The sequence below is a fragment of the Cygnus atratus genome, chromosome 19 (genome assembly GCF_013377495.2).
Source record: "Cygnus atratus isolate AKBS03 ecotype Queensland, Australia chromosome 19, CAtr_DNAZoo_HiC_assembly, whole genome shotgun sequence".
In the NCBI taxonomy this organism is placed as follows: Eukaryota; Metazoa; Chordata; class Aves; order Anseriformes; family Anatidae; genus Cygnus; species Cygnus atratus.
This window is the reverse complement of record NC_066380.1, coordinates 1,757,086-1,784,532: the sequence shown is the minus strand read 5'-3', so window position 1 is coordinate 1,784,532 and position 27,447 is coordinate 1,757,086. Positions and strand designations below refer to the sequence as shown.

The following is a 27,447-nucleotide window of genomic DNA, read 5'->3' as shown; positions in this document are numbered from 1 at the left end:
AATTTGGCAAAAATGTAGTAATGCCTACAGCTGTGCCAAAAAATTTTGAAAGGGGAGAGTCTGCCACAATTAAACATTCAGATTAGCTTAATGAGAAAAACAAGGACTATCCCCCTTACCTTTCTAGCCAGGAATCTTCCATTACATAACAGAAAACCAGACAGTAAGAGAAGTCAAAGGAGCCTATAAGCTCCTGTTTTCCCTAAAGCAGAATAAAGATCCTTATTTCAGGCCTGAGTCACACCCAGTGTCCCGGGGTACTGCCAGAGATGTGTAGATCCATCCCAAGGTCACAGAGAAGAAACTTGCACTTTACAGAAATGGAAGGAAGGGGTTTTCTGAAAGTCTACTTTTGCTTCCTCTCCCTCTTGGCTGAGACCAATTCTGTCCTTCCTCATTAAGGATGAAAATTGACTTTTTACAGCGCATCGAGACACAGAGCACTGATAACCCATCCTCTTTTGGTAGCGTTTGTAACATCCATCTATTTATCTCTCACTGTGCAAACAATCCTGGAATAGCTAACTTTTAAAAATGTTAAATATTATAATGTACAACATACACAATTTGCTTTAAGTCTAGGACTTGCAGGTTACTAGCCAGATACAGATCACTCCTAAAACCAAAAATAAGAGCAGGTGCATGATCTCAGGATCATGAATATCTTGTCAAGTTAAAGTGTTCTACCATGATGAAGCAAATAGGGCTCTTAGCTATCCCCTATAATCTGCTTGCTATGGAAGAGTACAAGGGACAAGAAAATCCTAAAAGCATAGGTTACACTACTTCTGTAGAATATTACTGTTTACAATTGATGCTATTCCAAAAACATGTGGTTTAAATAGTAAATCCCTTGGTTTTAGAATTGAATATTTTACTTCTTCTGTCTGCAATTACAGAAAATAGGAAGCATTTCATGAATTAGATGGATATATTTTTCTGTATATGCAGTAAGTGTTGAACAAACAGACATTTTCAGGCCATGCCCCAAAGCAGCATGTGTTCTTATATGATGCTGATGGGAGGAATACTATGTTGTAGTGGTTAACTTGTAATAGCGTCTGTAGTTTAAAGACTTGTCAAGATTTTTGATTACTTCCTAGCTCCAGTGACAGAGGAATTCACGTACTGTAAAAACGAGCAATACGAACCCATGAAAGATGATACCACTACAGTTTCAGATTATGACCACTAAGTTCTTCTATTTCACTTATCTGTTGTGCAGTTGAGAATAAATCTTGAACTCCTCCCATCTGTATGCGTATTCAGTTCTTTTAAAACACTGTAAAAACCTTAACTGTATTAAACTGATGTGACTCAACGCTTGCAGTTTGAAGATCCCTGAAATTTTCCAAAGGAGGGAACTGTCAACAGCCTCTTATTTACCTGGCACAGATCCCAGGAGCCTGCAGACCACAGTTTAAAAACCACTGTAAATCAAGCTATATGCGGTACATATCTCTTCCCATGGAAACAGATGCCTGCAGAATATAAACTATTTCAATCAAATCTGGAGTGGTTCTGGTTCAAAAAAAAAAAAAAGTCCCACTTTGTTTCCTATTTTGTTTATATGTATCAAGGACCTAGATGACTAAGAATCATTGCAGACAGCTAAATGCTTAAGTCAGGAGCAGGCTGGCATTAGTTAATACACTTTCTAATCATTCTGTTTCTGTTCTGCTTTGATATGAGTCTTCCTCCTTGAGCCTTCCTTTTTGCAATTTGCTTCAGCATTTATTGTTCTTTGGCTAAGGGAGTAATTTGCAACAATTCACTAGCTCAAATGCATACAGCTGTTTTCTGTTATTGAGAAGATGCCAGAGCAAAACCAAAGAAATTTCTACCTACTCACTAGACTTAAGTGAATTTCTTTGAGATACACACTTCTACATAGACCACTGCAGCCCGTTTTATTTGCTCTCCCTCTCCTTAGAGCAACCACTGGTGACTTTGTTCCAATTTTTTTTGGTATTTTTTCTTTGCACCACATTTTTTCTTGTCACTGCAATAATGGCAGAATCCTGCATTGACAATTTCAATCCCTCAGATCCTGATGGATAACTCAGTGAACACACAGCTATGCTCATAGTGCTAACACAGACCTAACATCCAGAAGATAGCATATCCCATGGACTCTACCCTATACAATCTGCGTAATGTCTGAAAGCAGCGGAACTCTCATTTGTACAGAAATCACAATCACTTGTTACTTTACTTCAGGATGAAAAGACCAGGAAAGAAAACTGCCTGTTCTGGATGACCAGCAAAACAGCAAGGAGGTTTTTCAGAACTATTCACAAAGATAAACAGGGAAGAGTTTTGAGGAAGAATCTAATTGAGCAGACTTTCAAATTTCCAAAGGACTTCTACCAAAATGAGGTGTATTTTATAGTGGCTTCTTTTCATTCTATCTATTTCTCAACATACATGGATGGAGAGATGTGTTGCAAAAAATCCCAGACCCCAGGAATATATTTATCCCTATGTGTTAAAGTCTATCCATCTACTATCTCAGCAGAGTTTAAAATCACAGCTAATAGGTTAACAACTGTTTTTCTTCTGTTTCAAATGAAGAATATCAGAAAGCTGGGGGAATATTCGGCTTCCCAATTTGTACTGACTGCTCACTGCTACCTGCAATGTCTGTTTGACAGGACTGACATTTTGTACCGCTGTGAGATGGGAAAACGTGTGACATTTTTATTCATGGTGGCGTACGCCCTTGTAATGATCAGCCCTGGTCGATGTGCTTACTGCAGCAGCCCCGAGCCCTCGGAGAACAAACAAGAACCGAAGGTGCCAGCAGTTCGGCTGCCTTATTAAACACCACCAGGATTCTAACGAAGAGCAACTGCTGGAAAATCTCACTGTCAAATCCTCAAGGACATTGTCAACATGGAACTAACTACATATATTTTTCATTTAAAACACTGGAAAATACAGCAATGCAATTTTAAATATAAAGAAAAAATCACACTATTTTTGCCCGTTTTCTTTTTTAACCGGTCATTTTGTCAGCTTTACACTGGGCTGTCTGTGGGCCTGATAGTGGAATTCAAACCAAGATCACACAACCCACATGATTTAAAGTGCTGGAAAACAGACATATCCCTTATTATCTATTAACAGCTATTCCTCTCTAGCAAGCAGAATACTTGTATTAAAAGAGAGAGAGAGCTGGTCTTTCATTTAAGGAATTCTATAAACAGCAATGACTATCTGTTTGGCTCAGCTTCATCATTCACTCAGAAAGTCTGCATAATTAGGGTGATATTCCTCCATATAAACATACAAAATTACATGGCTCCTGTATGTGTAGCATAGCATTGTGCAACCATTTTACTAGGTGTTAATCAGACCAGCTCTGAAGGGCAAATCCAACAAATGCCTGGCCAAATAAGCAATCACAGAGGGCTTAGCAGTTTGGAGAATCATATGTTTCTCATATTCTCTCCCTTTTATGTTCTAGTTTAATCCAGGGGCCTCAGAGGTCAATTCAGACAGTTCTGGCCTAACTGCAAAGTAACACATAAGAAGCTTCTGGATGCTGATCTGCACTGATAAACTAAGCAAGTCATCCATAAGACTTGCTGAGCTTTTTCTCAAGTTGTCAATCTAGATGATTTGGTCAGCCTTGCATGCACTGATGTATTTATTTTATATGTATGTATTATTTATAAAGCACAATTCTGCTTCCACATGCCAGCAGTGATGGACCAAGATATTCTCTACAAGGCATTTATGGGTTCCTCAACATAACAGGACTAACAAGGAAATTCTGCACAGACATGTTATAGCTGCTACTGCTTGTCATAGAGTCCTAGGAGGTCAGCTCAACCACAGTATTTTCTCCATACATCCAACCATTATGGTATATGACTTGCGTGTACCCAGGGCAGTGAATTTATTCTAACACCCCCCTCTAAGAAGTACTTGCAATGCCAAGACAGCTGGCAAATAGTAAAAGCCAAAGCCCAGAATATGCTTCGTGAAATGAACACTTCTGCTAGATGCAGTACTGGAGCCACAAAATCTTACTGCAAAGTCTGAATTCCTATGTAATATGAGCTACATGCATGTTGTATTGCTGTTGCAGCCAAAGATGACATACCTGTCTGGTTGCTCATTACGAAATACTGGCAAGTGTTTGCATGAGAGGCAGTAACCTTTGGGTATGCTCTGCAGGTGGTGTATATCTTTGTAAAGAGAGAGCCAGGTCTCACTTGTCAAATATTTACACGCATGACAAGAGTGCAGGCCTTTTAGTTAGATAATTCCTATCCCATGGATTGTCATTTCTGCAAATCTTGCACATCACAAAGCAGAATTTCAATCAAATGAATTATTTTCATGTCCATTGACATTGTTTTTATTCCCCTTACTAAGAACACTGTCCCCTAAGAACTTGCTAAGACACTTCAGTAGTCTCAAGCAGACATTAGATGGACAAGTGCTTCCGGGCCAACACGTTTTCATTTCTCACCAACTGACTTCTATTTTGCAACACTGAAGTCCTTTCCGAAAGGATCAGTCAAACACAGTAGCGAGAAGAAATGAGGGTAGGAATTATGTTTTCTGAAGATAGAAGAGTTTTAAAGAATCAGGCTTATACTTTTACTAAATCCATAAAGAATCAAACAGAGATAGGGAGGAAACTCTGTGGTTCAGCCGAAAGAGCAGGGAAACCATATTGCTCATCAGTGGGGAAGAGAAGAATGGAAGCTCATTTTCTTAATTATCTCTGTTGTCAGGATAGTTCAGAGTGGCAAGGAGAATGGGAGGCTGGCTTTGCCATTGTAGCATACAGTTGCATAAATATCACAAAATGAACTTGTTTTCCCCTTTCCCCTTTGGTTTCTACCACAGTTCCACACAATGCTTGCTGTTATCCAGGGGAATCTGCTATTATTCCAATGCACTTGGGTGTGAAGGGAGTCACAGGGTCTGGCAAAGCAGCCCTCCTCCCTTCCTTACTTGATCTCTTTTACACTGGAGATAATCCCTCCCTCTGCTTGCCTCTGTCCTCATCGATCCAGTTTTGCATTTCTGGAATGTAGCTGGCTGGGTCTCTCCCCATCCTCCTCCTGACCTCTTAATGCTGTTTAATCTTCTTGAAGAAGAAACCTGCCCTATAAAGCAGAGTTCTTCATTCTGCATGTTAGGTGCAGATTATGAATGGAAAAAATGTACAAGTCTGTATAGTTCCTTCACAGCAAATGAACAAAACAGCAAATAAGCTGGCAATTTCAATTTTATGGCCTATGAAAGTTTAATAGCTAGAAGAATCATCTCAAGAAAGAACTTTGAACAAATCTTTTCACAGTCTGATAAGCTAATTTACTACATGAGTATATTTTCTATTTGTTTCATTATTATTACATTAGTCCCTGAAATACTAATTCTCCCTAGTCTGCATTGATAATAGAATATGATTGAATCTCTTAAGCAAAGACACACTTGGAAGTCTTTTGTATTCTGTTAGGCTTTACCTTTTGTCACATAAATGGAATAAAATATTCTATTTGCTGGTAAATATAAATAAGCCACAAAAACATAAACACACCAAAGCTAACAACAGACATTCTAATTGTACTAGAAATAATTACAGAGCTGAACAGATCTCCCAGTATATCTTGCTTCTAATGAAATGACACACTTCCCCAACAATGATTTTGGCATCTTATCATCATTTGTTGTTTTAACTGTACCAGACCAGTTGCACTACTGACTAAAAGCTCCAGAGAAAGAATCTTCCCAAACGTACATTTATTTTTAAAGAATCTAGGCTCACCCACATTACCTCCCAAAGACTGATGTGAAGACTGGGCACAGGTAATGATCTTGTATGAACTAGAAGGTTCTTGTAGGAATAGTCAGTGCAGCGTTTGACAGGAGCTGCAAGACTTGATTCTGGTGGAGTGGCAGAAAGTAGTATGGATAGCAGAAACTTCATTAGAAGAAGGGTAGGTAAAAAAAAAAAAAAGTGTGTTATAACAAAAAGGGTGTATAAATACAAACAAACAAGTACATTTTTTGAAAATGAAGTGCTCTCTTTAATCCCCAAGAGAGCTGCAACTCTGCCAAACGTAAGTGTTCTGTTTGACCATGTAGCACCCACAACCTCAGACTGCACAAAGCTACAGGTTCTAATGAAGCCATACCTACACACAACAGGACGCACAATTGCAATACTTAAAGTGACCTGTCAATGCGTCCACTGATCTAAGTAAAGTTTCAAACATTTAAAAATCGTACAGCATTTCTTCTCCTAGCTGTCGTACACAGACATGGTAGGTGTTTTTCACAGCCCTTCCAGTGTACTAGAAGCATAGTGAAAAACTGTCTTATGAAGGAAAGGGATTCTAAAATATCTGATTTTGATATTAAACTATCTTCCTCCCTTTGCAAAATCATTGATTTTATATGTGTGTGTGTCCCTTTAGATAATGCAAAAATAAATACTTAAAAGTTTTGAGAAAGGCTGCTGCTCGTTAAAAACTCAGCAAGCTATTTTGGAGAGCTGCTTGTGTTACTTGAAAAAGTAACAATGATCATCATTAAAGAGATGCCTGCATTTCCCAGATTCTTTGCTTTTTGTCTATAACATATATAACGTATAAATATTCCTTATCCAAATACTTGAATGGGATATTTGAGACTTCTGCCTCTAAAGCTCCCCAAAAACCAAAAGTACCTTATCAGGACAGCTCAGTCTTGTAAAAAGAAAATAATGAAAATGCCCTATTCTATTTCTTGTTTTGAGGGGCTTAGGGGGAGGAAGCATAAAGGCAGCTAATAAATAGTCATGTTCATTTAGGGTGTAGAGATATTAAAAGCTCCCCAGACAACATACTTCTGGAATCAGACAACATTCAAATGCAATACAGATCAATCAGTAAATGAAAATCACAGAGTGGAAGAGCTCTAAGGCTGCTTACTGTTATGCTCTGTGTAGCATCCTTATCATTGTAGCTAGCCAATAATAGATCAGTGATGGAAGCAGACATTTGTAGCAAAAACACACGACTTTAGCAGTATTAATGTAAGCTCCGAATCTGAAAAAATACTATGAAAAGACCTGTATTTTGAAAATAAAAAGATAAAATTAAAAAGGTAAAAGAACAATAAAGAGAACCAAAATATCTGCAGTCATTAGGGCAGCAACAAAAAGGGAAGACCCACAAAAAGCCTAACCAGGTCCAGTATGACAACCGACCTCAAGGGTTCAAGCTGTAGGTCCTGTGACAGTAGACACTAATAGCTGCTTGCACGGACAAGGAATGTGTTCAAAATAACCACAGTGACAAAGTACAGTATTTATTTTCCACACAGCCAAAAGATGACAAATCTAAATACACATACTCTAGCTAAAAAGTGTACATGCATGCACGGAAGCAAAAGCTACAAATAACTGAGCTGCACATTACTTGTATTAATTGTTCCACCCCCTCCTGTTGAACCCCCATGTTGGTGGGCTAACAGTGCTTGCACTGCCTGGCAGCACTGGGAAAGATCCCAAGGTCAGCTATGGCAGTGGCTGAACATGCAGTAAGTATTGAGAGGTTATAAGTAAGTTTTGGTCAGGTTATAAGGCAAAAAGCAGGAAGAAAGCAAGCAATAATAAGATTTTCACAAAGGATGTTCCTTGAAACACCACATCTTCTACTATAATTAACCTCAGTTTTCCCCCAAACAGACAGTAATCTTCAGTACTATATACTATTAATTTGCTTATTTCTAGAGGTTTGTAAATTGTTCCCCCCTTCTTCACATTCATGAAACCCTGGCTCCCTGTATCGCTCTCGCTACTTGTTGAGTAGCTGCATTGCCTCGGAGTCCCTGATGATAGTTCCTTATACTTGCTTGATCTGAGGGTTAACATTAAAGCTACACCCTGTGTAAACCAAAAAAGAGCATGCAAAGTCAAAGATTAAAAACTGTGCTCACACCCTTCCACGCTAGTTTCTTACAGTCTTATTAAGAACGCTTTGTTCAAATCTTTATTTCCTTGTCCTAGGTTATCTGGCTAAAATCCTTCTCATAGTCAAGGAGAGCTTTTCCCCTATGGAGAGCTTTTCTACAATGTCTTAGCATTACAGAATCCACTGTTAAAACAATTCCATAATAAACAGCCCTCTCAAACAATGTCTGATAACCACACACCAAGATGAGCTACAACACTACAAAATCTCATACAGTTAGATAATTGCTGCTAAATTTTTTAGAACAATCAGCTGAAGCGCTATACATTCAAAGGCATTTCAAGATATTTTATTGGCATTTTTTGTACCCTAACAACTGCGCATACACAACTGTATTTGGAAAAGCTAGAAACTAACTCACTATATGTTGAGAGATAATGAGTTAAAATTAAAGGTTGCTGCTGGCTTGCCAGCCCATCCCCCTTTAGCTAATCTGTCATGTAATGAAGAGAAGCACCTAGCATAGGACAGCTAGCTGCCGGCTCACTTACAGCGAGCTGATTAAGAATGTTCAACCAACAGCAGACTGCAGACCTTTCCAACGAAAATAAATAGACTGTATGCAAATGTGTTTGTCACTTTGACAGCATGTCTCAATTAAAGCATCTCGCTGCTGTTGGTAGGCTCTCTCACTGCAGTGGTATGGACGAGGCTTACTGCATTACTGATACATAGGGCTTGACCCTAATCCGCATGCATGCATTTTAAAAAAGTCTGCCTTTGCCATATACACCAGCATAATACTAGCAGACACGGAAAGCAAGTGACAATGAGAAAAAAGCCTCTTTCATCCTCTTCAGTTTATAAGAACTGTGAATGCACAAACAGCCCTTATTTCAGAGTTCTTGTGGCTTTTTAATTGTTCCCACCTACTGTATTCAGACAGAGTTAAAAGTGACACTAAAATCTCTCTCTTTAATCACTAGTTAGAAACCATCTCACATTTAAACAGTAAATGCTGTTTTTTCCCCTCCCAATAGTCTTAATTTATATTTCATAAACCTGAACATATTTTCCTTTTGAATGAAAGCATGATTTAATTTTCAGTTTGGCACTGGGCTATCAGGAAAAAAGAACTCAAGAAAGGATAAAGGGTCTAAGTGAGATAGCCCTACACTGCTAAGTTGGAAGATTTTTTGGAAACTGACATTTGTAACATAATGACAGCAATAAGCATTTAGCAAGCGAGTCTTTCACCGTAGCCAGTGCGCGTTTCTTCTGACACAGAGAAAGTGACCATTAAAAAAAACTCTTGAATTTAAATTCACAGTTTCCACTTGATTATATATTTCAGAAATCTACCAAAATGTTTGAACCATCCTTCATAAAAATCTAAAGGCAAAACCTGAACATAGATCATAATATTATCTGGATTTTTGACTGTTCTAAATGAAATGTCATGTTTTCCTGCCAGAACTAGATGGCTATGTTTCTCCAGTAGCCCCAATTCCTTTCAACTGTATTGGCACAGAAAGTAAGTGAAAAATAAATTGCTACTGCAAATATTTAATTGGAAGAGAATCTGTTAAAAAAAAAAAAGCCTCCAAGAACTTACATTTAGCACACTCAAAAAAGTTCTGAAAGAAATGAATCAAATTCTGAAACGATACAGACAACATTGCCCTGAGCAATGATTATATGCACTTCTACTTAATACCTAAGCAGTCAGTGCAGTTATACTGACTTGTTTCTATTAATAAATACTTATCTGAAAATCTGGCTTGCTTCATATTTTATAATTCCCATTCATTATACAATTGTTTTATAGTCACACTGTGTTTCCTTAGAAGAAATCAAATATTAACTTCTGTTTTCCAATCATAATACTATAAAAATAGACAAAGAGAAAGAAAGGAATGCAAAGAAATTATATTATTCTTGAGTAAGGCAACACTGGCAACCTAATAGTAAACACTGTATGTTGAATTTACTGTGATTATCATGGAAAAGCATTTTCAAAATAATTAGCTCTTAAAAACACAACTAAACACACTCTTTTGCAAACATATTGAAAGAAACATTTTAAGAGTAACTAACGTGCACAACTCGGTTGTCAATACCGAAATACAGAGTACACAAATAAGCTATTGATTTTTTCATTTTAGTTTATTACATTTAATTATCAAAGAATGGTAAAATCCTTTAAAAGTTGGATGTTCCATATTGACACTAATGACCTGGCTAGATAACAGAGAACATTTCAAATGATACATCCTCAATCTTGAGGGCTATAGTATTTGCATGCTAAAAAAAACCCTGTAAAATAGCTTCTAAAATTGCTATAATAATTATGACTTTTTCCCCACCAAAAATTAACTTGGAATTTATTTTCCTCAAAATCATCATTTGAACAAAATGAATCAGCAAGCCCCAGAAAATCAGGTTTTAGAATCCCATTTATACAGATACAACAGTCATAAACCTGTAACAATATCATTCAGTTGCATAAAATAAAGAAACGAATGGCATATTTGTTATTTTGATTTTTTTCTGAACTATTTCTGCTCTTTCCTGAGCCACACAATTTAAAGAAACCTAACCCCAACACATACCTGACCAAAATGTACTGTGATTGGTCTTCTCTCTTCTCTTAATTTAGGGTCCTTCTTTTCAACCAATGGAGAAGGTGCTGTCCTTGGTAGAGACTGCTCTGGTGCTGCAGAACACCCATTCTCAGCAACGTCCTGTATGGTAGCAAAAGGTGAATAGCATGGCTCAGAACCTTCTCGATTAAAGGTAAGGTGCACAATGGGGATGCTAGAGGATAACGCTGACTAACCATTTTGACATTAGGAAATAAAAACAAAGAACAGAAAAGGAAAAATCAATAGAATAAAACATTTTTTTGTACTTTGTCAGTCAAAGGTTTTGTACACAACCATTCTCTCCACCAAATACCAATGCTGCATGCAAACAGATATATTCAATAAAATGTCCGAGTTAAACATGAAAAAGCCAGGAAATATATACAGAGAACCAAACATTCCCATTCTAAGAACAAAGTTAACAGAAACCTAGGAACAGTGCTATTCTGTTATTTTGTAAACCTAAATGAAAACAGTAATTCTACTTATGTACTTCACAGAATGATTTGTAATAGAACAATTACTTGTGGAAGCGGCAAGGAGAGATCAAACTCACAGCTTAGTTAGCTTTGTATTTCATCTTTGAGTCTGTGTATACTGAGTATGCCTTCAGGAGACTGTATAAAAACAAACTGCTGCCTAGCAGGATGCTTTTTTTGTTTTGTTTTGCTTTGCTTTTGACATTACTCCTCATCTTCAGAAATAAAGTGACCCATCAACCTAGGTTACAAGACTTGGCAAGTGTATGTATGGTATGTCTAACATAGGTTTTGAAAAAGACAAAGGCATGCAGACATAAGGAAACAAAAGCAGAAGAGTTTGAAAGTTGAGAAACATTCTCTAACGCAGTGGGCCCCAAACCTTAAATCTCTTTGCAACAATGTCAAGGAAATAATGCTTGGTAAATATAGAGAGAAACCTGCACACACTGTAGCTCTGCAAGACTGACCTAAGGTTGGCTGCTGACACAGACATTGCTTTGATTCACTGACCTTTGACATGCCCCCTCAAGTTTCCGTCTTGCTAAGGTACAATAATGAGACATGTAAGCTGATGGCCAATTAGAAATGGTTCCTTTGGACACAGACTGACCTAATGTGTTTAGGTCAAATGAAACAAAAAGCTGGATGGACTTTCTAAGGGGCTTTGTCTGCTCCACAGAGAAGCCAAGAGACCTTTTTAGATCCAGCTGGTAGAGCACTGGTTCACCAATATGGGCATAAGGATCGTGGGGAAATTAACAACTTCTTAAGGACAAACCAGAGAGAAAAACTTTTTCTTCCCCTCTCCCTCCACCAGCCGCAAAATGCCGCCTCGTCTTTATAAAATACTACAAAGTACACTGAATTAGTAACAGAGACCCCTAACAACTCAATGATGAGAAACACAAGTTTCTGTCAAATTCCTACATAGGCTCCAGAACAGCAATAATCTACCAAGGGATCTGGCTTAAACTATGGCAGCAACAGAGGCTCTTCTGAAACGTAACAAAATGAAATAAAAACTTCATTTAAGTATTTCTAGACATGCATAGCCATGTTACATGTGCACCAAGCTTCAGACCTGTTCTGCACATACCGAAAATTTGTCTAGCACATTCGAGGACACCTGACTTGTACTGAGCAGGCAACATTCCCAGCACCACGGAGTTTCTGCTGGAGCTGTAGCCCCAACTGCGGCCACAGACAGCTGGGAATCAACGGAAAGCAAAGCACCTTCCAAAACAGGCAAAATTTCCAGAAAAATTTAGATGCAAAAGTATGGGCATAAGGATAGTTGGAAAGGGAGGAGACAAAAGATATAAACAGCTCAAGCCACTAAGCAAAATCCCCTAAGATGTTTAACGATCACTGCAAATCCTTGCTGCTTTTATTGCTATAGATTTGCTGTATTTCTCTGATGATATAATTGAATAAAAAAAGATAACTTGTTCCTAAAGCGTATTTCCATGGTTTGTTATAGTCTTTCAAGGAAACTGCAGCAGATTTCAGTCAAAAATTTTATTATTTTTTATTTTATAAAGTATGAGAATTAACTGATTCAATACCTCTTCATTTTTTCAAAATTCCAAAGAGGCAGACAAATGAACAACACGGCTTCAGTCATCAAAGCAAAACGTGCTTCACAGAAGCTCACTTTGAGTCAAATGAAACCAGAAACCTGATTTTAAATATCCCAAATAAGGGTTCCACGTAGCTTTGCAATGATTCAATGTCAGAGTGTTTGGCAATTCTATAACCGGAAAGTAGACAACTCTCCTTCACAGCCATCTGTGACATACCTTCAGTCCACTAACAGACTTTGAATACAGTTATTCAGAAATCAGTGGGAAGTACAAGACAGAGAAAACCACAACAGGAAAGCAGGAGAAACTGATTCTGAACTTCAGTTTCAGTAAAATATCAGGGCTTGCAAATGTCTACTTGTAAGAGCAATTCTCCAGCTTGAGCACCTGAGCAACCGAAGCACTACAGTGGGCCACAGCGCAGGATGGCCTTAAAAAAAAGCAGTCACCATTTCTGGTGCTAACAGAAAAGCAGGGTAGGCATGTGCATGCCACCTGATGGAGAGGATTTCCAGTGAGAAAGCTGCCTCATGTTTCTACATTGCTTTGGAGAGCACTGTTAGGACTTCCACCTGAAGCCATGCTGTGTAAGTGTACCTGTTTGGCTGGTGCTCGTGAGCAGTTCTTTGTACTGCAATGCATCATTCCATGTAGGTATGTCCTACGTCTGACTGCTCAGTTCTGACATGTCCCCAAAATGGGATTTTGTATAAGCCAGCAAGACATTCCTAAACTACGCAAAGTCATACATACTATTCAAGACAACAAAAAGCATGAGTCCTATTCCTGTCAAAATAGATGGCAAAAAAAAAAATGAAGGTGATAAAGTTGTTCATTGCTCAAAAAAATTCTCCAGAAATACAAAAACCTAGTAATGCCTCAGGGTCATTTGAATGAAAAGAAAGGATAATCTAAGAGTATTATTAAAAACAAAAAGACCTTTTGCTTGAGGAAAAAAAATATTTTATTAATTACTGGAAAAAGAGAATGACAGATATCTGTCTCCACAACTAACTCCACATATAGATGGTGCTTCCCGTAACAAATGTCTGCCCAGGAATAGTCTTTGCTACCTATTTATTTTAAAGGAGGAACTTGAGAGCATGAGTAAGATATATTTATGCATATGTAGTTTAAGCTGAATAAGATTTTCATCAGCTTAAGTATGCATTATTAATTTTTCTAGGAACCTTATATAGTGAAATACAAATACCGTCTATTAGAAGCACAAGAAACTCTTGCCAGAACCTTTAGACAGATTCCTTGTGTTATTTTATAAACCTCTAAATGAGAAGTTTCTAGCTGTACTGATAATAAAGCACTGACAACAGCCCATTGATAACAGACATTAACTAGAGCCACACAGGGCTCTAGCAAGTAAAATAATGTTGAATACATTAATGCCAAGTGCCCTACCATTTATATAAATTGTCTTATCCATAAGCTTTCAGTAAGTTACATTCTCCTTACTGAAAGTTGAGGACGGTACTATTCGCATTCCTCCTTCTTCCTAATTCTATGTAGTTAAGCTTCAAACAAGCCAGTAACCAAGTGACTTGACCACCATGGTCCATTTGTGAAACAGAAAAAGCTGCCTTTATTAAAAAAAAAAAAAAAAAAAAAAGGAATGAAAGAGAGAAAGACAGAAAGAAAGAAAAAGAAGAAAAAGGTACTGTAGCAGATACAAAATACAGCTACCATGCCGTATCTATTAACAATTATTTGCTACCACTCATAAGAATCTTCTGAAAACTATTTCTGTTGCTTTGAAATACTGTACCAGAAATGAACAAGGGATGGAAATAGAGCCCCATTCAATCTGTACTATCATATTAAAGAAGGACCTTACACACGCCACAGCGACCTCTCAACAGGTCAATCCTTCATTTCCCATTTGCAATTCAAACCCAAGACTGGAGCAGACCAAGGGCAAAATGGGCTCTTGATTATATTTAAGAGGTCATCATTGCTATGCAGAGTTGTAGGAAGCAGACCTCTAGCTTTATTGCATTTTTAAATTCTATCTTGTATAGAAGCTGCACATATTTGGCAGTGAAAACTGTAAAAGGATGTTTATATTTGACTTCCTTACCAGTGGCCAGCATACTTTTTGTATTAATAATGGGAAATATTATTTTTAAATGCAGTGGACAGTAAGTTCAGTTTAAAAACAACCTTAGGTTATCCATAGAAGATGAAAGACTAGCACCCCGAACTTTGCAGAAATTTAGTATTTAACACCACCAGAATTTCAAACACAAAACACTTGCACTCGCTGCAAGTAAATACATGAAAAATACAACATTCTTAGTGAATCCTCACCAATTTTCATCTAACAGATCTATCAACAGAGCAGCACAAATATTTGGATTAAAAAAGAATACATGAAGGTGGCCAAAACAATTTTTGTTATTTTTATCAGCTTAAATACAGCAATACCTCTTTTTAGAGTTATCTTCTTATACTGCACTTAAAATGGAGAACAGAATAGGGCAGAAAAGAACAGACTTACTGAAGAAAGGAGAGGTAGAGTAGTATGCATCAACTACTCACAGAAGTCTTTTAAGCTGTTGTGAAAGCATATGTTGAACAAGCATGTTTAAATATCTTATGGAAATGCCATACAGTAAGGCAGGTGAAATTTGGCCATGTTTTTGTAAATGTTATGTGTTTTTAAAAAAGAATGTTTGCTTCTTGAAGGACTAGGAAAACAAAAATAATGGAACAAAACAATGAATGAATGTTTCTCAGCCTTTTATACAAATATCACGGAATGGCATACAATTATATTAGCGTTTAGAATACAGGAAAACAATCCGGTCATTTCACACACCACCAACTGCTTTAGAAATGAACATGAGAAGGGCAAACATTTTATTATTCATGAAGGTTACGTCCAGACGTGAAACATGGAATAACATAAAAATTTCCATGCACAAGAAAACTGTTTCATGTTTCTAATTAATATTTTCATGTTATACCCAAAATGGTCACATACAAAGTAGTAAACGTGATAAAATGTAATATAACTAAAAGCATCTGAAGCAGTCTTATCTGTCTCAAAAATCTCTAGCAATTTGCTGGAGTACTTAGTGTGAACAGTATTTGCGTTGTACATACAGTTAACTTCATGAGTTTATAACCTGGCTACAGAATAGTCCCTTCATATTAATATTTTGTGGACATGTGTAGGCAGATTTCTATTGCTGTACAAAACCATTTGCAGTGCTATCTTAAGATGATGGTTTAGAAATTTAGTGAAAAAATACTGAGATGGCATAGATTAAAAAACCACAACTATTATGCAACAAATTGAATAAAAATTCTAAATAAGAACTTCACTTATATTAATGGATTAGCTATCTTGTTTTTCTAAAACATACTACTAGCTCTGCTTCACAAAATAAATAGAATATCTGAAATAAACCTATAACAGAATGAACCATTCATCCATAAAGTAAGCATCAAAATGACCATGCTTCTGGATTAAAAGGAGCAACAAGTATTGGGTAAAACTCTCCTCTAACACAATTCAGCATTCTTGGCATTGCACTGTTTACAAACAAAAACAGATTCAAAGAACAACAAATAATTTGAATATTTTTTTGCTAAAAAAAAATCAGATTTGAAATGAACACCAATTCTAATTTAATTCCTTTGTGCCTAAACTTTACAGTATACACTCATGAAACGTATAAATCTTTTGCCCAATGAGAGAGACTATGATATTTTTCCTCAGAGATAATTGTAGAAATAACAACAATTTGCCATTTGGAAAAAAGCTCACTGCCATTACAGTAGGAAGGATCTCCCAGTTCACGTAGAGTCCCCACAGTGCCCCAAGACAATGGGCAGGAGAGGGACCACTCCAAATAGAACACGCAATTTTCTGGCTTTTGTAGGTTTAAGTCAGAGCCTTAATGTATTTTAAGACAGTTTTTTTTTTTTTTTTGTCTGTGAATATTTATAACAGTGTGAAAAATCCAGGACAGCTGGTAATGCATTTTGAAGCGTGCTAACAACACTGTATCAAACAGCTTCCTATTGATCACATAATGCTTTTTGTGGCTAAGTATTTCATACGTGGTGCTTATACATTTTGAATAAGAACTTCAAGTACCTTTTGCTTCAAGCGGTTTTTCACTTCTTTTATTCCCATTTTTGCATGATCTTTTGCCTGCATGAAAAATTAATTTAAGTTAAAATCCCCTTCTATTTCCAGCAGTGACAACGCTTGATTTCAGTGCATTGAGATTCACCTTCTCCAGTTACTAAAAATGGCAAGGAAAAAATTTAAACAGGATACTCAAAACATACTGAAACAAATAGAAAGCTAAAATAATAATAATAAAAAATAAGCACACATTCAATTTCACAGAAATTTTCATTTCTCCATTTTGATGCCAGAGCCATCTTTCTTTTCTTCACATTCCACACCCTCTGTCTTCCGCTCTAAGTGTTTATCTTTGTTACGAGTTAACGATCAATAGTAATAGTAAGCCTGCAAAATTCCTCCTTGCAGTATTCTGGATATCTGTTCCATGTAGTAGAGTCAATCTCATCCTACTCATCTCTCTCAGTTGAAAATGACAGGAAAAAAAAATTTGAATAGCTGTTTCAATGCTTTTTGTAGAATTCTTTCCTAAAATTGATCTTATAGAAATCCTCACTTGTTTCTATGCTGTTTCATCTTGCACAGTGAAGCTGACAGCCACACGTGACAATACAGAAACATACTAGCTGTTTGTTAACAGAACTGAAAACATTTTCATTTAAAGAGCAACTCTGTAAGTCAGAGCCTAAATAAGCAGGTATAAGAAATCTCTAGGGAAAATTAATTGACATTTAGAAAAGATGGAACAATTTGGAAAATGAGAGGATTCCCTTACTTCAATGAAGCTGCAAGCAGAGAAACCTGAGGTAACAATGATTTCCAACTGAGTAATGATGAGATGGTAGAGCTGCTTAGTAGAGCATATAGGCACCATTTTCCAGAAATACTTCTATTTAACAAATAGAATGTTTCATCTATACTTACAAAAGAAATCACAAGTTCTCATTCTCTTTTGCATTTCAATTATGCTTAAATTTCAAAATGACTTTTCCATTTAAAATTGAAATTGAAATGAATGAATATTTTAAGTAATTTTGTGAGTCCAATAAAAATGAGTTTAAGACTTGAGTTTCATTTGGAAGGTTAAAACAGAATCATAATTAGACTCTTATCACAGCAGTAAGCCAGTACTTGATACTTACAAACTTATAGACAGTCTTCATGGCAGGGTTCGCCTTGGTCTTTACTGTATTTAAAATGGCTCCACTTCCTTTCTATAATTATAGTAACAATGGAATAAATTTTATTAAAGCTTCTTAAATCAAACAGCAGTCCATTCTTAACACCATTCTTAACTTTAGCAAAGTGATAACCATGTTTATCAGCACAGATAAGTATTAAAATTGTAAATTAGAAGAAAAAGAACACAATTAACATGTTTAATCTTTCTTTCTGTTTTTCCAGAGGAACTCTGATTCTGTTTAATACAGAAGTCTTCAAATTAAAAAATGTCAGTTTCTCCTAATAACAAGAGCCCTTGTCCTACAGGTCATCTCATAAAACAGTATCCTATGACTGTTCTACTCACCCTCAAGAGTGTCCTATATATAGCATTAAAATCCTAAACATGTTTAAGAAAAAAGTAGCCACCAAATTAATATCTGAGGCAGAAAATTCAGTTTCAGGAAACCCTGTACATTCAGTCTGAAAAAAATAAGATCTTTTTAAAATTTTCCTTTTAACAATCCCATAGCACTATTGTGAAAAGCACGCTGCCTTTCTAAGATCTAAATAGTTGATAAACGGATAAACTGAGGGAAAAATAAATCTGACTACAGTCATAAAGAATTCTAGAAAAGCTGAATTGCATGTGGTGAACATGATATAAGTCATAAGGCAGCAATATGTCATACAGAATAATCTGTTAGTCTAGTTGGTGTTTTATACATCTTCCACACACCATTGAATGTTGCCGTGTAGTACCTTATTTGATATATAATGGAGATGGGTAAAATTGAACGAATGAAATCTTAGAAAACTTTGTTTTCTTATTTCAGTGCAAAATTGAATTTCCAGACATCAGATGCAGAAAAAAAAAGTTTCAAGATTTACTACTTATGTCAAAGAACAGTTAATCTTTAACAAAAGTTACGAAATGCCAAATGTAATTACACAGATTTTTATATCAACTGTCACCATTCCAATCATTTTAAAATTACTTGTCATCCTATGCATTTAATATCTATAATGTATGTATATTTACCCATCTAACTATATGATGGGATTTTTCACATTCCAATTATAATGTATGGTTAATTCAAAATTATCAAGATAATAGTGAACCCAGCTTCTTGTATAAGGAAAATAATTCCTTTCATTTCCTTTCATAACAAGGACAAAAGGCAAATGAAATGCTGCAAAAAAAACAAGTCTGTCACAAAACAAATCAACCTTTCCTACTGACTCATACCCTTAAATGAGAAATATCTCACTTTTTGATACATCACATCGATTTAAAAGAGACTTTTAAAATCAGGTGTAAATTATTATCTACAATAACATATTATCCTCTAAAAGTATTTACATTTTAATTTATAGGACTAGAGCACTAAACTGAAGGGATACAAAAAAACATCCAAATAGTGTTGCCTCCATTCAGCACTTTACACCATTTAGCTTTACAAACTGGTTTTTGGTTTATTAATGGTCCCTTTTCTTTACTGTTAGAAAGAAAAGAAAAAACACATTATTTTCTCAAAGGACAACTTAATTCTGTCTTAAAGGCATGTATATAGTGATGTTAAAAAATGTGAGAATTCCTATAGTGATTTTTTTTTAGTGTATTTTTTCTTCTGTTCTTTATTTCACCTGAAGAGTGCATTAGCTTCTCGCAGCTAAACTCAAGTTGGTCACAGCTAAACGCTGCAGGAAACACGTTAGTCTTGTTCATGGGGATGGAGGTTAACAGCCATATAGAACTGTTCAACAGTCCAGTAAGAGTTAGAGCATCTGTTAGAAGAATATTGTGTTCTTACCCTTACTGTAGAGAGCCACTGGTGGTACAATTTGTCACTACCTAGACAGAATCACAAGAAAAAAAGTACAAAACAGACTATAATGCTACCAAACTGGAAACAAGATAGAAATTCAGAGTGCTAGCACTTAGTGATTCTAGCAACATGAATACTACAGATCAGAACAACATCATTTTATTTTAATTTAAACAACAAAACCAAAAATTGATATCTACAGTTTTTCTTTTGCTTGCTGAGAGGAATTTCTATTTTTATCTGAGTTGTCTTTCAGACATTTGAGAATGCTGAGATTTTAAAGTTCGGTAAAAGAAATTTGAGGCGATCCAGGATAAAGCCAAGGTTTTTTCAGTATCCTGCACTGCAGGAACTCTCTCAGTTGTACTTCAGCAAGTGGTAGAGATGAGGTTTTGTAAAGCCAAATGAACTGAATTTAAACTACAATACATTACTCAGACAAAGTTCCTTAAAGAGGAAAGAAAAAATTAATACTTCAGCCTACAAAGGGATCATTGTTGATTGTTATATAGGTGAACAACCATAACGACCCATTACGTCACAATAGCCCAGAAACAGTAAACCAAGGACAGGCTCTGAAATTACCTGCATATTCTCCAGTATTAATCTCTTCTTCAAAAACGTCACTGAAGCCCTCTCCAGAGTTAAGAAGATCCAGGCGGCCATCAATGAACTACAACATCAGTATTAAAAGAGAGCTTAAACATATCCCTTATATTTCAGAAAGATTTTATTATTCTGCATTTTCAACGGTAGGCACAATGTTCTTATCAGGAAGAAATCCCACATAGAATGAAAATACAACAAAATTTGGCAAAATGTTTACCAATTCAAAAAGGTATGCTGCTTCATTAAAGAAATATAATGTTTGTCTATGTACGTTTTTCAGATTTTTTGTAGCAGTAATACCACATTTAACAGTAAAATGCTTTCTGTACAAAGTTTATAGCAGATACATTGGGTCCAGCTATGCTAATATCAAAATTGAGCACAGAGATATTTGGAGGGGGAAGAATACATCTCTTAAAATACATAAAGCCTTACCACCCGAACATGAGAAAAGCCAGCAGGCAGGAATTAAGATGCTGCTGACTACATGAATTTTCCTCGTTACGTGGCTGACAGATCAAGGCATATAGGAACAACATGTAAAAACAAAAGCAACAACAACAAAAAAAGTTGTACTGTAAAAGAATCTGCTTCTACATTAGCACAATTAAGACAGTACCTGCTTGAAGAGCTGAAGCTGAATGGCATTCTGAAGAAACTGCCTCATGACAGCAGAACGATGGGACACGAACGTTTCTTCACAAAAAGTGATGGGTTCACCCTGCAGAGTTCGGAGGATTAAACACTGAAAAAAGATTTGTCTGAACAGATTTGAATCCACTGTTGATTTTATTTACTTCCCTTCCAAAATACATAGATAAATAAAACTTATAAAAAGTTCAGTGAACTGCAGTTTATTTTCAGATTTAAATCATGTTACTGAGAAACAGGTTGAAAACTGTGGCAAATCGTGTTATCAATATAAAACACATTTGATTTCTGCACGTTTTGCTAATACCGGTGAACCTTTCATCATCCCAAAAGGTAACTTTAATTAAGGTTCCCAAAATATGACACACGGTCACCCAAATTTTGTGTATTCTGCTCAGCTGCCTTGGTAGACCCAGCCAGTTAACCTGCACAAACAAGTCAGTAACGTCTACTCTGTTCTCTCCACAGTTCAGGAAGATTAGACTTTCATATATCGAATTGAGTGAAATTTCCTTTTTTCACAACCTTGTTGGCAAAAGACAGAGATTGCTTTGCAGCTCTACTTTTATCTTATTTTAATGAGTTATGTTAATGCTGAAGTCTGCTGTGCATCTGCCATAAGGGCACAAATTTCCTCCACTCAACAAATACTCAGCATAACAAGGAAATATATTTACTGAATTAAAACCAAGAAAGTAGCAAAGCATGATAAAATTATACTGATGTATAATTAATATGGAGGGTTTTTCATAGCCATATTAAAATGTATTTGGATTTTTCATCTGTTGAGAGTTTAGAATCAACATTAGATAGCAAAAAAACCTGAAAACATCCTCTTTAAAAAGTGTGTTATCATTTCATTTCTGAAAGCTTTTTATATGTTAGAAATCTGGCTTATCATTGAGTATGTAAAGTGCAGATAGCAGGACCTCTAAAATGACTGCTCAAAACCCCATGCCACAGCATTACGTGAGAGCATTGTTTTTTCCCCACGAGCTTCTGAAGGAAGCCACCATGTGGCCACCTAACTGATCTTGCCATTGTAGCCAAACGGTGTAAGCACTTATATCAGTTTTTAATGCAATTTATGAGGAAAGAGAAGAAGCTATTTGGTTTCAAATAATCATACTATAATAAATTTTTCCTGACCTATGGTGAATTGGACCACCAGAATTACCAGGATGGTACATCATGTACCTCACTCCTAATCCAGCAGTCAACACATTGTCACAGATTGTTCTTAACTGGAGGAAAAAGATCCATCTCCACTGATTGCCTAAAAACATGTGCACAGGTTGGGTGCTGCTCCATGAGAGGAGTCACTCTTTTAGGGCAGTTCACCTTTTCCCGGGGCCAAAGAATTTCCATGATTTTGAAAAAGAAAGTAGACTCCTTATGTGACAACTACAGCATTTGTCCCATGACCAGAACAATGTGGAAAGAACCACGCTCTGCCAAGCAGAAGCTTCCTCTACTCTCCTGTACATTCAAGCGCAGTGACACCAGCTTCTCCCCATTCATTTCAGCTACGTACTGCTCCTATAAGCACGCGCATGGCAGTTGACGGACTGCAGTATTATTAGAGTGTTAATACACTTCCTTCCCTAAAGTACTAATGATTGAGATTCTTCATTAGGCTGATTAGACCTTTTGACTTCTTAAGAGCCAAATCAGGCTCAACTGCTGCTGGATGACAGGAAAAACTTTTATCATCAAGGTCAAGCGTGAGCTTTTCAGCTTACAATGCATTAGTACCTTCCATCCTCCATGACCTCCACAAGGGTGAACACACTGTTGCTAACCCCCATCCACAGCTTCATTACAAAAAGACAAGGTGGACAATAAGACCATTTTCTTGACAGATTTAGTTAACTGCAAATTACGAAACTAATCAGTTCTGCTTTTACTGACAAATGACATTATACGAGAGGGGACACACTAAGAATCACAGATATTTTGTGAAATCAATGGTCTTGCTCAAATGTAAAACAATTACAATGACTTGTCCTAATAAACCCATCAACTCCTAAATTTGCTACCTCCAACAATTAGAATTTAGGCCTTGATTTATCAACACCTTAAATTTCCATTGTTCTCCTCTCCAACTATAACTGCATAATCGAAGCTAAGCTATGGCATTGCAAATGCTTTAAATGATCGCACAACGCGACCCAGTGAGGAAACTGATTTGATCTGCAATATTGGATAATATATATATATATATATATATATATATATAAAGTTTGGATCCCAAAAGTATTATTATTTTTTTAAATACATAAGTTCACACATTTCAAAGAAATACTATCAGCAATCTTAAAACAAGAAAAGAAATTGGGATTAGGATTTCAGACTCCCAGACGCATTGAAAAAATAGGTGCCTTTGCAAATCTCCCTTTATATGAATATTTTATATTCATATAGCATAATGAAGTTCATCAGGGCAGTGCTGCTAGCTCAAGACCCCTAAAAAGCTGAAAAGTTTCAGCCCACACCTGATCTGTTGCCAGCCCTATTTTTAAATTGGAATTCTGTTACATTCTAAAATAATGCTTAAAATCTACTTAAAGCAGCAAGTGAAAAATAAAAGAAGGCTAGGACTTATTTAAGTCTGTCCGATAGTTTCATGAAACCTGCTTTTACATATTTATAAAAGCCACAAAAGCCTGATTCTGATCAACTAAGCTGAAAAAATTTCATGAACCCCCAAACTTTCAGGAAAACCACTTTTCCTCAGAAAGCAAAACTTTCTTTCAGAAGAAGTTACAGGAAGTCGTGCAGACAGTTGCTGCCAGTGAGAGAAGTACCATATCTGAATTGTCTGATTTATCATACTGGCAGAGTGGCCAGCTATCTGGCTATGGCAATAACTCTCACAGTGAGTATAAAAGACTAAAAAAACGTGGGACAGCGAAGACAGCACAGGTTAGAGAAGGACTTGGAGGTGGGGACAAAGGCAAACACAAATGATACTTCTAGAAAGACACGCAGGTGATCAGGTAAGTCATGGGCTTCTTGACACGCCTGACACTCGTACAACAGAACAGACACCCAAGTGCGCATCAGGACGATGGGGCTTTAGAGACACCATGTGACTGCTGGGGAAAATATGAACATAATAAAGACAAGGTTTAAATTAGGTCAACAGTGAGAGTCTCTTACACAAGCAATGGTTTAAAAAAAAACTCAATTCTAAAGGTAAAAAAATAAAATACTGAAGACTTTGTTTAGATAGCCCAAAAGTTATGCCTTGGAAGATACATGCAATCTCTTCTGCATTATCATGGTCAGCATGTGGTGCAGGGTAATGAATTTTGTGCTGCTGTATGCATGCCTTTAAACCATGTAGGTGCTCTTTCAAAACCTCTCTAATAAATACACAACCCATTAGAGCTGCTCTGTAAACTAGCCATGAAACGAAAAAATGTGGGTGGAATTTAAAGGTGCAGAACAAGTTGACAATCTGACAGTCTACAAGCTGTAAGCCTAGTGTCAGTATACTGTGCAGCCAAACCCCAAACATACAGCAAGAACAACGATGTGTAAGAGATTCTTGTATCTACCTAACTAGATGTTGCAAATAACCACATCCTTTACTAAAATTGGTTGTGTGGCAAGTGACAAAGTAAAGCCTGTAGAGATATTCTAGGAATAATCATTCTTAATTCCATCCAGCATTATAATGAAACTAAGATACAAGAATGATGCCACTGATCTGGACATATATGTCAACGTCAGATGCAACAGCAACCAGAGGCAAGCAACTGCTCTGCAGACCTTTCAAGAATTGTGATTACAATGTCAAGGAAAGATTAGCTCATCACAGCTGAAGAAGGATGATCAGTCAGCCAGCAGGATTCCATAAAGAAAATCTGAAATTGGTGACAGACACCTGATAGGACACCGGCTCATTCTGCTTGCATTTGCAACGACAAATAACCTCCTGTAACTAGGACATCCGTTCAGCACAGGAAAGCTCTTTGCATCTGCCTCAGTCATAATGGAATCAAGAAAGCACAGATCAAACACTCTGCATTAAGCAAATGGTACCATAGCTTTATTAGCATTTCAAGATGCTACTCAGGAACAAAGAAATCACGTGCTCAGAGATTTGACCACACTTCTTCTAAAGAAAAGTAAATTAAGAGTCTGTTCAAAAAGAGACCAGTTTACCAGGTCTGATAAATTAGGATTTCTAAGCATAATCATGAAAAGTATTTCAAAATCATGTATTTACCAATGCAGACTGTACTGTTCAAACACTTACTGTCTTTAAATGTAAATGCCCACTTCTATCACCAGTCCAATTTGTGGCTTTTTATCATATTCCTCACTAGAGCACATAACCACTGGTAGAATACATCAAGAGTGAACATCTTTACTTTTTTTTTTTAAATAGTATTTACAGTATATATACTATAAATCTTATTAAAAGTATCTATAAAAAGCATCAAACAAAATGATACATTGCCCTAAATTCTCAACCCTTGCAGTTGCTGGTGAGTTGGAGTTTCTCTCTGACAGCTGTCATTCTTCTGCTTGTGATCTGGTAACTCCTGTAATAATCTGTAATAATATCACTAAAGGACAAATAAAAGGGAAATAATGACAGCAAGTCAATCAAATCACCGACACCAATCATAACACTTAATCATATTAACAACTCCTACAAAATGTCATATGTCAGAACTTTCCTTTTACCTATGCTGTGGATCATGGGTATATGCACCTACAGCAACAGCATTACCATTACAGCAGTTCGGGAGCTTTCTTTTATAAAACAACCCTCTGCAGACAACTCATGAGAGGCTGGGAGACAGACAAGTTCGGTAATGCATGAAATAACAGCGTTCTTCCCCATGCTCCTAACTTGGACTGAAGTAAATAGCAACAAAAGTGTTTTGTTTTTTTTTTCCTGATTGTACTACAAAGAAGTAGAACTCACCTTGCACTAACACAAAGAAACAAGAAAAACTTGCAGGAACATAGAGGATTATTTTGTTTTTCTTTAATGTTTAGATGACAAGAACAAACACCTCCTTTTGAAAAGCAGCAGTGATCTAGTTTTCACATGTGGATTTGACCTCATAAGTATTTTCAAAATCCTCACGTAATTCCCTTTACAAAACTAGGTACCAACTGGAGCTCTGAGACAGAGTGCAGAAAAAAGCAAACTCATACCAACAAATACATTCTTGGCAAAACTCAAATAAGAGTAAAGCATCTGCAGGAAGGACATAAATGTGTATCCCACAACCACTGAAGACATCATTATTATTTACCAGCAGGTTGCCAACTAGGATAAAGCACGTTTAAACACACAATTCAATTTCAAATGTAAAAATATAATATGCAGATATTAAATCTTCATCAAAATCTCATTTAACACTATAATTTAGAACTATGTGGCCAAGAGTGCTTATGGTCTTGCTAAAATTATTACAGCATTATCATCATGCAATGCATTATTAAGCTGTAATCAATTCTACAGCACCAGAATACCTTCAGATCCAAAAATGTTAGGTGTATTAAGATTATTATGAAACCTTTATATAAAGGATACAAAATAAGATTTATTTGTATTACAATGTTGTAAGAAAAACAATTCAGATACTGATTGATGCAGCAGAAGTTCAATGACAACCCTTTATATGTTACTTCAGCCTGTAACTTCCAACACCATTAAGGGATCTGACACATTTTGAACTAAAACCAACCTTAAATAAAAGATGAAACTAACAAAATGTGTCATTGGAAAAAAAAAAATCACATAGCAACATTCTGCTTCTCCTTTTGACCCCTTTTAATTTATTAAGATAACTGGCATTTCATCTTAGATGGAGAACTATGACACATACTTCTATTCACAAATTACAAAATGACTTTCCTGTAACAGAGCAAGCTATTTTTCGAAATGTTTATATAGGCTTGCCTCCTCTGATTTCTGAATCCCCTACACCAGCCAGCCATTCTCTCTCCCCAGGCAACAAATACAGCCTCATGCCTCCAGAACTCAAGCAACAAACCTGGAAGACAAAGCGCAAAGATGCCAGCAATAAAACATTTAGTGCTGGGGGGTGGGGAGAAGGGTGGGGGAAGAATCACCATTTCACAGATCAAGAATAAAGGCAAGAAAATAATAAGTAACTTGTATGTGGTCACAAAAGTCTCTGGCAGAGGCAACGAAAAGGACCGAAATTTCTTTAATCCCTGTTCAGTACCTTAAATACAAGGCTATTCTTCCTCTTCCTACTTGATATTGTGTCAATGCATGAGTGTAGGTGTTGAAAGACTAACAAAAGAAAAGTAATAGTATGGTATTACGAGCTGAGAAACCTAATCTTTATCAGATACAGCAAATCTCTATGATGCTGCCTGCACCAGGAACTCTCTCTTTGTCCTGAATACGCTTTAAATTACTGGTATAATGTGTACTGTATATTGTTCCACT

General features: G+C 36.4%; 1 protein-coding gene across 6 annotated transcripts in view; it reads right to left on the bottom strand.

Moving 5' to 3' along the window:
• Positions 1 to 27,447, bottom strand: part of DENND1A (DENN domain containing 1A) — a 201,384-nt gene that overhangs the window by 30,972 nt on the left and 142,965 nt on the right. For 5 of the 6 annotated variants that reach the window (XM_035555442.2, XM_035555440.2, XM_035555441.2 and 2 more), the window contains 6 exons: positions 20,965 to 21,066; positions 20,322 to 20,409; positions 19,722 to 19,762; positions 17,889 to 17,960; positions 16,753 to 16,809; positions 10,535 to 10,666 (listed from right to left, as the gene is read on the bottom strand). In XM_035555442.2, coding sequence (XP_035411335.1) covers positions 10,535 to 10,666; positions 16,753 to 16,809; positions 17,889 to 17,960; positions 19,722 to 19,762; positions 20,322 to 20,409; positions 20,965 to 21,066 — 492 coding nt within the window. Of the gene's footprint in view, positions 1 to 9,456; positions 9,809 to 10,534; positions 10,667 to 16,752; positions 16,810 to 17,888; positions 17,961 to 19,721; positions 19,763 to 20,321; positions 20,410 to 20,964; positions 21,067 to 27,447 lie in introns of those variants that run through there. The other variant, XM_035555445.2, reaches the window with a different exon arrangement.